Source organism: Mytilus californianus, unplaced genomic scaffold (genome assembly GCF_021869535.1).
Source record: "Mytilus californianus isolate M0D057914Y unplaced genomic scaffold, xbMytCali1.0.p SCAF_12, whole genome shotgun sequence".
Taxonomy (NCBI): domain Eukaryota; kingdom Metazoa; phylum Mollusca; class Bivalvia; order Mytilida; family Mytilidae; genus Mytilus; species Mytilus californianus.
In genome coordinates, this window is record NW_026262604.1 from 50,314,903 (window position 1) to 50,327,719 (window position 12,817).

The 12,817-nt window shown below is 31.4% G+C and overlaps 1 protein-coding gene across 2 annotated transcripts; it reads right to left on the reverse strand.

The window, feature by feature from the left end:
- Positions 1 to 1,470: 1,470 nt before the first annotated feature.
- Positions 1,471 to 9,979, reverse strand: LOC127722454 (uncharacterized). 2 transcript variants are annotated; one of them, XM_052229311.1, is made up of 5 exons: positions 9,941 to 9,979; positions 6,828 to 6,848; positions 5,558 to 5,869; positions 3,365 to 3,433; positions 1,471 to 1,591 (listed from the first exon to the last, which is right to left on the reverse strand). In XM_052229311.1, exons 1-5 carry the CDS (start codon positions 9,972 to 9,974, stop codon positions 1,572 to 1,574), a joined length of 456 nt encoding a protein of 151 aa, XP_052085271.1. In that variant the 5' UTR covers positions 9,975 to 9,979; the 3' UTR covers positions 1,471 to 1,571. The 2 variants fall into 2 exon arrangements, with proteins under 2 accessions (XP_052085271.1, XP_052085270.1); XM_052229310.1 differs by lacking the exon at positions 9,941 to 9,979 and adding an exon at positions 7,963 to 8,118.
- Positions 9,980 to 12,817: the final 2,838 nt, after the last annotated feature.

Consider the following 12,817-nt stretch of genomic DNA (forward strand, 5'->3'; position numbering starts at 1 on the left):
GAGACTCCAGAAGTGTACCCCTCCTTCCCCCCCCATACCCCCCCCCCCCCCCATTCCCCCCTTGGGTAAACATATCACGTTTAAATTGCCGCAGGTCACCAGGCACTTTTAATCAAACTATACACTTTTAAATTGATCTAATTTTCGATTTTCAACAGTTCACAGATCAATTAAATCAGACGTCAGTACATGAAATCGCACACCAAATGGCCCAACTCAAACACAAAAATCTTCAATCCAACCCCTCCCCCAATCCCGATCGGATTTCACCATGTTGAAACCTAAGTTATTTACCAAGTGTTGTTGCTTTACCTATGTGACATATGCCGCTCATACAGCACTTGGATGGTGTAAACTTCCAAAAAAAACGTGTATGGTGTAAAGGTGTATGGCATATGGTGCAATGGTAGAAGGTGTATGGTTCTATGGTGGAAGGGGAATGGTGTAATGGTGTAACGTGCGATCGGAAATGGTGTGAATGAATGGTGTACGACATTTAAAACTGTGCAAAATATTAAAAGAACTGATTTTTAATTTTATACATTAATTTACAATATTGCGATCAAAATTCGTTTTTTTAAAATAAATAAATAATTTTGTAGTCGCAAATTTTCTTTGAAATTAAATTGCATTATGGTGTAATGTGTAAGGTGTATGGTGCAAAGGAGTAACGTGTATGGTGTAATGGCACAGGGTGTATGGTGTAATGGTGTATGGTAATGGTGTAATGGTGTATGGTGTTATTGGGAAGTTTACACTATCCAAGGACTGTATCATTTTGTTACGGTTCACCTTTTCGATTCATATTTATTTTCTTATGGTACTATCATTGTATTAGGACCAACTGAGTTCCCCAGGTTGATTTAAAAAAATGAAATTGTGTATGTTGCTATGTTAATAAAAATCGTCATAATATGTACGGAAGGTTGTTTCCTTGATTCAAACTGTCGATCTATTGTTCTGTTGTCTTTTGTTTTAAACTAATAGAGTAAAAAGGACCAACCTATTTAACGTATTGGTTGTTGTACAATGGAAAGTATCATGCATGTTTAGAGCGATTACAAATAAACAAAGATCATCGAACGGGATCAACCGAGATAAAGGGAAAGAAATTTAGACAGCTACTTAGAAAAATACAGAAAATTGACTAAAAGCAAAATATTTGATACACGACAGGCAACCAGCAAAACCATTTAAGGTTCCAACACTCATCTACTCTTTATCCGATATTTGATTTAACGTCATAGATCTAATCAAAAATAGAAACATATTTATATAATTTCAACTTGACGCCCCCTCTGTATGGGTTATTCTGTCGAGTGGTCTCGTAGGAGTCAGGGTGACCACATGTCTTACCCCCAGTAAAACATTGGAATCGCTTAAATCTGTGTTGGTAATTGCTCAAAACAGCAAACGGCATATTATTAATCAAGTTTCAACGAAATCATTGTGCTCATATATTATATAATATATATATAATATTTATTTATCTATCATCAGATTTTGACGAATAATTGTCAACAATTTATGACAATTGTTTACTACACTGTCAACCATACTGAGTAACTATCCTAGTATTTGTGATAATTCTCTGAAAAAATAGATAAAACTAGTATAAGATACTTAGTACATGAAAAAAGATCTTAGCGATTATATTCCATTGTTCATATCTAACAAGTTACTGACCGTAGCGAAAACTATATTTATGGTTTAATTTTCTTCTTTTCATTTGTCTTTTTTTTTTATTTCTATTTCTATTTTTTTAAAGGAGTAGGCCCGGTAAGACCCCTTTTTGGCCCCAAAATATAGCATTTAAAAAATTTGTTAAAAAATGTAAATTTTTAGCTATTTAGTGGAAAGTAGCATACTTTTATTACATTAATATGGACTTTTGTGACATTACACTGAACATTTATCAGGTACTAGCATCATTAATTCATGCAAAATTACTGAAATCTTCACAATTTCAGCATTTGTGCTAATTTTTAGACGGTTTTCGTCTAAAATGGAAGTTACCGCACTTGTGTTCAGTCTTTATATTTAAATATATGTTGTATTTGATGATGATACATGACATATATAAAGGTTGAGACTGAACACGAATGCGGCCACTTCCATTTTAGACAAAAACCATCTGAAAAGGGACGTTTTGTGGCATATTTGATAGATTTTTCATATTTAAGCCTGAAATTTAGGCGTCTTTAATGACCAAATCAGTTAAAATCTTTAACATAAACTAAGTGAATCGACTGAAGAAGACACTTAAGTGTTTAAAAACTGTCAAAAATGTTACATCAGATGTACTTCAAATTTGAGTCCAAAAAAAATCCCTTACCGGACCTTTTCCTTTCAATTTTTTTCTTTGGTGTGTGTGTGGGGGGGGGGGGGGGGGGGGGGGGAGTTGACTGTTTATGATGAAGATTAATAAAAAAAATGCTTTCAGTTTTAAGTACTAATTTTGACATTTGACAATAATGCTATACTACTTATTTTAAATACTCATGTAAATCTTGTTTGTGATTAATATTACTATCAAAACCAAAATTTACAGATTTAAGCCAATCTATTTCTACAGATTTATTTGAATCTATTCCTTGTTTTAGATATAATATTCGTTGCATAGTATATACTTTTGAAATACAGAAAACAGTCAATGTACTAAAAATTGAAGAACAACATTCATAAAGGCTAATGGAGTTAATTTCATCAAATGCAAGTGCTGTAAAATTACTACAATTAACAAGTAAGGTATTGCTGCAACACATGTTTTGCATTTAGTTGTCTGTTAGTATTAGCTAAAAAAAAGTATTAACGAAAAATACGAAGTAAAGTAAATTCGAAAAATGGGTAGAAAAAGATCACACTTTATATATATATCAACTACATTTATACATCAGAGACTTCCTATATATTGAATAAATGCAAATTAAATTCAAGTTTCGAGAATAAAAACTGTATTGCTCTTTGGACGTCATCAAACACAATTTGACTTGATTTAGTGCACTGCTGTTGTTGTCATAGTATTTTGTAACATGTGGATGTCTTTTTTTACATTTTTTCTCATTTCAGAATTCCCTTTTTACATCTAACTTTCATATAACTGTAATGTTTAGTTAACAAACATGACCTGTCGGAACTATAACTGTATACAAGTGGGAGGTTTAGGGAACTATAAAACCAGGTCTAACTCATAATTTTATCTTTCCAAAATGTCTGTACCAATTCAGGAATATGACAGTTGTATACATTTTGTTTTCGTTGAAATAGTCTAATGTTTGTTATTGTCAGCTTGTATGGACTTCCTCCTATTTTATTAATTTTGGAGTTCGATATTTTTGATTATACATTTTTCAAGATTACTTACTTTTACAATATTGGTCCCCGTAGGACTTTTTACAGGTACAGAAACTCCAACAAAAACTCTTTTTAGCTTCTACAAAACACAGAACGAAAAGTTATACAGTGATGATTAAACGGAGCTTTGAGGTAATCGTCAATGTGACAGCAATCGCACGACATAAATCAACAACATATAGAGAGCAACACAAAGTCTTCAAAGCTCAAATTCCAATATTACAATATTTAAAACTTTGAAGTAGGAGGTAAGATAAGAGTTTGTCCTTATAATAAGCCGTTTCAAAAACTAATGCATTCTAGGTAGTATTTTCAAAAGCGTACACCAAAACGCTGTGACTGGCTTACATCGTCCCAAACAATTGAAATTCAACCAATGACGTGATGTTGTTTTAATTTTGGAGAACGAACAATTGAAATTCAACCAATGACGTGACGTTGTTTTAATTTTGGAGAACGAACAATGAAGTTACCCAGAATGCATGCGAATTGCAGAAAAATAGAAAACTTATTTAAGCCGAGGTGCGATTAACAATATGTAACACAAAATTCTATAATTTAACCATCGATGTCCAACAGATAAATGTCTGACGAACATCTGAAATACGTTATCTAGTAGATTTATAGGACTTTTGATTTTCGAATTTAAAGGACAAAAAGTACCTTCTCCTTTCTCCTTTTCTTTTTTCTCCTTTTAAGATATACGGTGTTTATCTATTGTATCAATTGTATAATTGAAATGATACCTTTTTATTGTAATTGCCAGGTAATCAAACTTATGATTTTTTTAACCCATATTATTAAATGTATTATGACAATTGATAGTTTTTGTTATTTGTTGATTCTTCTGTGTATTATTGTGGACTTCTTAAATAAGAATAGCAAACTAATTAGCATGCACGCCATGTATAAAGTATTGAAAACATGTGTTCAGGAGGTGATAGAGTACAATACAACATGAATACAATCGTTAGTTTAATAATCAACACTTATATAAATTGAAATAACACTTTTCTGTTTATCCTTTTAATCTATGTTAATTCTAATCATTTTATGTAATTTATTAATTAAATTACTTTCAGCCCTCCATTACATTTTAGTTGTTGCAGAGCATCTGTTTTTTTTTTTTACTTTATCTTGTTTGTTAATAAAAAGAAGGAATACATTGTGTCAGTATAGTGGTTTTAGTGTTTTATTTGGACCAGGTATTGAAAGGAATATATGATTTAGTTTCGATAGCACCAATGTTTAAATTATTTTTGATTTTCCAATTGGTGATAAAGTTGTGTTACATGTACTCATGTCGAAATTGAATTTAAATTTCTTTCATCTGACGACAAATCCACAAAGAAAGTGATCCCAAGAATGTCAATTTGTTGGAACTAGTTATCAAAGGTACCAGGCTTATACTTTGTTACGCCAGACCCGCGTTTCGTCTACATAAGACTCATCAGTGACGCTCAGATCAAAATAGTTAGAAAGCCAAACAAGTATAAAATTGAAGAGCATTGAGGACATAAAATTCCAAAAAGTTGTGTCAAATACGGCTAAGGTAATCTATGCCTAGGATAAGGTTATCCTTAGTAATTAGAATAATTCATACTTTTGCAAACAGTTAATTCATAGAAATGACATATGATTGATATTCATGTCAACACCGAAGTGCTGACTACTGGGCTGGTGATACCCTCGGAGACGAAACGTCAACCAGCAGTGACATTGACCCAGTGGTGTAAATAGTTATCAAAGGTACCAGGCTTATAATTTGATACGCCATCCGCACTTTACAAATATATTATCTTGGCTGAATAGTTTCCTTCCAATCAAATCAACCTTTATCTAGGTTTTTATAGAGTATGACAAGATGCACCACTTTCAGCACTATTGTGCTATTTTGTGGTGGTCAGATTTGTTGGTGGAGGACGCCGGAGTGCCCGGAGAGAATTACCGACCTTTGGTAGGAAAATTGACAATCCTAATTAGTTAAGATTGGAGTCAAACGCACCTGCCACGTGCTAGATTCGAACAAACAACCTCAGTGTTGAAAGGCTACTGAACAGAAGTTCGACTACTTAGACTACTAGGCCACAGAGGTCTCACCAAGCTGAGAGACTCACCAAATTAATGCTAAAATATCAAAACTATCACTCACTCTCATATTATGAAAGAAAATACTATTTCTAAGTTTAGCTAATTAACTTACTGCAAGCATATTTGACATAAAAGGAGGGCTTTTTATAACCACAGGAATGGTAAAATAAGTATGACTTTGCCATGAGCATCCCGTTTGCATAACCATAACATTTATTTTGGTAGTCGCAATAATGCTTTGTGTGTGCCAAAATTTTGGCATCAGCAGGTCCACAAGTTTGAGTTCCGTGGTACTCATAATTACTAGGACGACACGGGATATTTCCATACTGTGCCTTTATGATCTTCAGATACTGGTATGGATAGCACCATAGCTTTATGTGTTCGTTGAAACAAAATCGTTGCCAATATTTTACTGTCCATGCTAAATATAAAAATTGCTTAAATTATTAAAAGTAAAAAACAAAACAATATGGTATAAATATGAAGAAGGGAAGATGATATCAAATTCAAAGAAAACTATTTCAGCCAACCCTAACAGTAATCCATATTGACAAGCTTTTTTTTACAAAAGTGTCCTTTCTCTACTTTATCTTATCCTACCAGATATATAATTATCTCGTATAGGTTCGACAAATCCTCCCATTGTTGATTAGTGGTTATTATGTAAATACATTGTCGTTTAAATGTTGCCTGGAGCTACATAGTAAGTAACAAACACCACTTAATAGATAAACAATCGAATAATATGCAGTTTTGAATTGTTTTAAATTTTGTCTTTTTTGGATTCTTTTATAGCTTACTACGGTTTAAATTTTAAATTATTGTTAAAAGGCCGTGCGGTGACCTTACTAACTCAAGGATGTTCCCTACCCTGTTTTAAAATAACAAGCTTTTTAAAAGACTGTAATAAAACGATAGAATATTAATAAATGAACTAAATAAGCAGAACAAATTAAGGGTCCTTTTGCTTGTTTTCCAGATATATGACATTTAAAATTTGGCGGATAATGATTCTCTCTAGATTTTTCATACTGTTAAGAATAACTGCTTTTTTCTTTTAAAAACTATGAAAAAATAACAAGGATTTTATAAGATTTTAAAATATGGCTTTTTAAACTGTACGTAATAAAATTATGAAAAGAAAAGTAGGGATTAGCCAGAAAATTTTGTTCATGGCAATGCATGGATAAAACTAGAGGATTCCGAAAATCTCGCAAAAAATCAAAAATGAACATCCTTAATTCAACGGCAAATTGTCTCTGGTAGATACTTGTTTAATTGGTCTCTGTTAGATAGCTGTCTAATTGGACTCTAGTAGATAGCTGTTTAATTGACATCTTCTCATTTTGATATTGTATTAGTAAAGTATTCTTTCTTACCTTTACATTTTTCAATACAACCTGTAAATATAATTAGAAATACAACTTTAATGTATTGAATGGTTGGTAAATTGTCGCTTGCTTAATTTCAATCGATTAATTTAAGTACAAGATTTATGCAGAGGAAGTGAAAAAACAAATATGTCTATCGTTAACTTCAAAACAATAAGTAAGTTTTCATCAGATCGATACTAAAATAAATATATTGTGTATAATCATCTAAAGTTAAGGGAAATAATGTCAATGCCTTTATAAAGTTTTATTTCTAGTTTCTCAAGTACTTTTCTCCTTTTTCAAATTAATTAAATTACAATCTCCATGTTTGCAGCGAACCAACGTTGCTTACAAATAAGAAAAAGAATAGGATCCTAGAAATAAAATTAGCGATCACGACCTGGAGTGCTGATAAGACTGATTTGTTTTTAATTTAACAAGTGAGTCTTCCCTAGCTCTTAACTAAAATTATTAAGTAATAAAACAAACAAATTACAAATGAACGTTCAGTTTTAAAAAAGTTAATGCTCTTATAAAGCAACATTACTTGCAGTTCTCGGATTGTTTTATTTTTGTCTTTTGAGTTAGATTAAAATCAACTTAAAACTACAAGTAAAATACAAAACAAATTTGATTTCAAATATAGAGTTCAACATATAAACATTTGCTCTTTGGATGAAAAGACTATCTCGACCATAAATAATAATTAACAATTATTGGTCACGACCCCGTTGTAATAATTTGAACTTTTTTATATCACCCTACGGAATTAGATATCTAGCAAATAACGTTTAAAGTATAAGCAATTCAACACGTTGTGAAAACATTCCTTTTTAAAAACTATTGCGATATTTTCTAAGCATGAATAAAAAAATTGTGTTAGAATCGTTGGAATTAGAAATTAACTGATATCATAAATATTAAAAAAAAAAACACACAAAATTCTGTCAATAGGATGAACGTACGTACATACCAATCCTAACAATAATGTACAAATTCACGTTAAACTACAAAAGCCTCTCTTTACGATCATCAAGAAAAGCTTGGACTCTCAATGTAACAATGTAACAAGCATATTTGGTAAATAAATATATAAGTTTAAAAAAAAAAAAGAATAATACATTGTAATAACTTTACTTACATTTATGATCACACCTAGGTTTAGATGAGTAGGCTCCAAACACAGCATTGAACGCTACACATAACACAGCAAAATATAACATATGCATTCTATAGGTAAGACTACTATGATACCAGTAACCCCAGTAATGAAAGAGTGAATGTCAACTTTAGTTATATCTATGAAAAAATAGGTGGTTACAGATGGTATTTTTTTTTTCGAACTGAAACACTTATGCAAATAAGAAAATGTTTAATTGAATATCAATAGTTATGTACGTTGAAACACATGTATGTTTAATTCTGTAAAAATCAATAAAGTAGAATTGAGAATGGAAATGGGGAATATGTCAAAGAGACAACAACCCAACCAAATAGCAGACAACAGCCGAAGTCCACCAATGGGTCTTCAACGCAGCGAGAACTTGTTTTAATTTATATTTTTTCTATGTAATTATTTTTATTATCTTGATTAACCATGATTTTTGTGTAAGGCTGTGGCTTATATCTATTTATGCCACAACCTATATTTAAAATGGACATTAGAATAGATATGTATCATTTTCGACAGAAGTACATGACTTCAAACAAGGTAAACGATATATAATATGTACGAAAAGAATAAGATACACTAAAGAACAATAGTACATTGGTGAACCCTTCAAAAATCTAACTCATCTGAAAATTATACAGCACTCCAAGGAAAATTCAAATCGGAAAGTCCCTTATCAAATGGCAAAATCAAAAGCTCAAACACATCAAACGAATGAAAAACAACTGTCATAATCCTGACTTGGTACAAGCATTTAATTATGTAGAAAATGGTGGATTAAACCTGGTTTTATAGCTAGCTAAACCTCTCACTTGTATGACAGTCGCATAAAATTCCATTATATTGACAACAATGTGTGAACAAAACAAACAGACATAATAAGTAAAAATGTAAAAAATAGGGGTACAGCAGTCAACATTGTGTTATAATCTTAATCACTATTAAAACAAACAAATATGTCAACAAAGAAAAACAAAATGGTATATAGACAACCCTGCATGCAAGTAATAAATGAATATATATATAAATAGGAAAATATGCAAAGTCATAAGTCTTTCACATCAAACATTTGCTATAACAACGTGCATCTATAACCTAATCATTTGAAGGGGAGACGCCATTGCGATGTTTATGTATTCAGATTTTGTTAAGAGCATTGATAAATAGTGTGGACATTTGTAATGGGCGATTATTGTGAAAATTCCTTTTATCCTTGTTGTGTTTATTTTCATTTTTATTTCGGTTTTTTCATGAGGAAGTTTCATTGATTTAATATTTCTTGCTAAATGTCCAGTGGGAAGAAAATTACAACTGCTATCTTCCTAATGTATTTATTTCTGTTATTGATTACCCGTGGTCATGTCACCTTATGTACGTGTACATGCATTTGTGTTTGTTTAACAATTTCCATAAACATTTCCCATCAGTTCAAATTGGGCCTTTAACTTATGTTAAATTATGAGTGTATAGTTGCAGCTTATGTTGCAAAAATCTCAAAAGTAGGAATAATTTTTTTGTTTATCAAACTAGATTATACAATCAGTCGACGCCCAGTTTTCAGTGCAGTTTAAATAACTATTTGTAAGTAAAAAAAGATAAGAAGATGTGGTATGATTGCCAATGAGACAACTTTCCACAAGAGACCAAATGGCACTGAAATTAACGACTATGGGTCACCGTACGGTTTTCAACAATAAGCAAAGCCAATACCACATAGTCAGCTATAAAAGGCCTCGAAATGAGAAACGTAAAACAATGCAAACGAGAAAAACTAACATCCTGATTTATGTACAAAAAAATGAACGAAAAACAAATATGATATATCGCACGACCACAACCACTGAATTACAGACTCCAGACTTGGGACAGGCACAAACAGGATGTGGCGGGGGTAAACATGTAAGCATATAAAAAAAATATATACATTTTCATTAATTTGTATACTAACTTTTTCGGTTTTGTCTTTTTAAATATTTCATCATGGCAGCCGCCAGTGCAGATGTCATACTTGACGGACTTTTTCTTAATAAATATTACTAAATAAAATTAGCTGCACAACTGTCGAGCTGATCCAATATTAATATGATGTTTTTGTTTTTTGTACAAGCCTACGTTTTGTGGTTTAAGGATTACTAATGTATGTCCGGTTGAGGAACTAATTCGAACATAAACATATGTTAATAGTTGCAACACAAAATATGTTGGCTCCTTTTTCCTAGTATTATCGTGTTTGCCACACTTTCTATTTAATTGTTTGTAAAAGGAGATGTTTGGTTCACATAAATTCGACACTGATCCACATAAACAGATAACCGAAGAATATCTAGAGGTAAACAAAGAGTCTTCAACATTAGACCGGTGTTTTACACTATGTTAAGGTCTATGTCCAGTTTCTTAAACAAATGTGAACTATATACAACAGAAACTTCAAACTTTGTCTCATCAATATACCGATTTCTCCTAATTATTTCAAACATTCAGATATGATATATGATATCCATTGACGAGGTTCCTATTTTTGTCTTTGCGTTAATTATATTTTTAAACTTTATTTAACTATTTGGAAATTTACTCTTATCTATTTAATATCACAAGTTGTAACTTCAGTTGATATGAATTTACCAAATAACCGACATTGGTCATTAGTCAGCTCGTTCTTCAAAAGAACTCAAAAGAACAACACAAAAGGATGCACGTATTATACAGTCCTGTAGCCATCTGTATAATATTGACATAATTTTATTTAATCAGTAATAGCTTCAATTATCTTTCTTGTATTTTTCTCTGTTGTTAGATTTCTGTCTTATTGACGTATATATACAGCATTGATTCTTATTTGAAAGGACACAAATCACAGTACAAAAGAGTTATTGTTTAATTTTCTTTAAACTATGCATTTTGACCTAAACATACTATGTTTTGTTTCTAATTTGAATTAATTTACATATGAGGAGTGTGACTCAGTAGAATTTATCAAAAACAATTTTTTACGTACTACAATATGTTGCAAAACATTCGTAGTCATGTACATAATCAATAAACATATACTACAAGATGTGTGAATATACTTTTTAACTTAAACTTTTACCTATATATTTCCAGATTTATCAATGTAATTTTTAATGAAATATATATATATATATATATATATAAACAAGTCTAAATTGAAAACAACGTTCAAACCTATGATTGCGTTGGATAAAAACCGCAATTTTTATACGTGTGCATGCAAAACAAATTTCTTGATAGAGGGGTCTAAATACAGCACAAACAACATTTTCCAAAAGACCAAAAAAGTGAAAAAGTATATTTTAACAAAACGCATTTGACTAACAGGTCGAACAACAGATGTTCTTAAACCCTGCTGACTGCCATTGGCGATTGCCAAATAAACGGATCACAAGATGTTACAAAATGGATCTTTTAAAATTTACAAATTTAATACCAAACAGAAAACAATAAACTTGCGGAAAAGATAGTATACCGCAAACAAAAGGTGCAAAAATTAGTACACCATATCCGGATTTCGACAATTAATGTCTCTTCAGTGATGTTAGGGATCGAAACGGTATTTTAAAGGCCATATAATTTACCTCAATTTGGGATAGACTCTTGAATTTTGAAGAGTCGAAATATTAGAAATAGGATGAACGGATCATATAAACCCGAGGGAAAATATAATACAAGCCCAAACGAAAAAATATAAACAAGTCTAAATTGAAAACAACGTTCAAACCTATGATTGCGTTGGATAAAAACCGCAATTTTTATACGTGTGCATGCAAAACAAATTTCTTGATAGAGGGGTCTAAATACAGCACAAACAACATTTTCCAAAAGACCAAAAAAGTGAAAAAGTATATTTTAACAAAACGCATTTGACTAACAGGTCGAACAACAGATGTTCTTAAACCCTGCTGACTGCCATTGGCGATTGCCAAATAAACGGATCACAAGATGTTACAAAAAGGATCTTTTAAAATTTACAAATTTAATACCAAACAGAAAACAATAAACTTGCGGAAAAGATAGTATACCGCAAACAAAAGGTGCAAAAATTAGTACACCATATCCGGATTTCGACAATTAATGTCTCTTCAGTGATGTTAGGGATCGAAACGGTATTTGGAAGGCCATATAATTTACCTCAATTTGGGATAGACTCTTGAATTTTGAAGAGTCGAAATATTAGAAATAGGATGAACGGATCATATAAACCCGAAGGAAAATATAATACAAGCCCAAACGAAAAAATATAAACAAATCTAAATTGAAAACAACGTTCAAACCTATGATTGCGTTGGATAAAAACCGCAATTTTTATACGTGTGCATGCAAAACAAATTTCTTGATAGAGGGGTCTAAATACAGCACAAACAACATTTTCCAAAAGACCAAAAAAGTGAAAAAGTATATTTTAACAAAACGCATTTGACTAACAGGTCGAACAACAGATGTTCTTAAACCCTGCTGACTGCCATTGGCGATTGCCAAATAAACGGATCACAAGATGTTACAAAATTGATCTTTTAAAATTTACAAATTTAATACCAAACAGAAAACAATAAACTTGCGGAAAAGATAGTATACCGCAAACAAAAGGTGCAAAAATTAGTACACCATATCCGGATTTCGACAATTAATGTCTCTTCAGTGATGTTAGGGATCGAAACGATATTTGGAAGGCCATATAATTTACCTCAATTTGGGATAGACTCTTGAATTTTGAAGAGTCGAAATATTAGAAATAGGATGAACGGATCATATAAACCCGAAGGATATATATATATATATATATAAGAAAATTAATATAAGATAATGACGG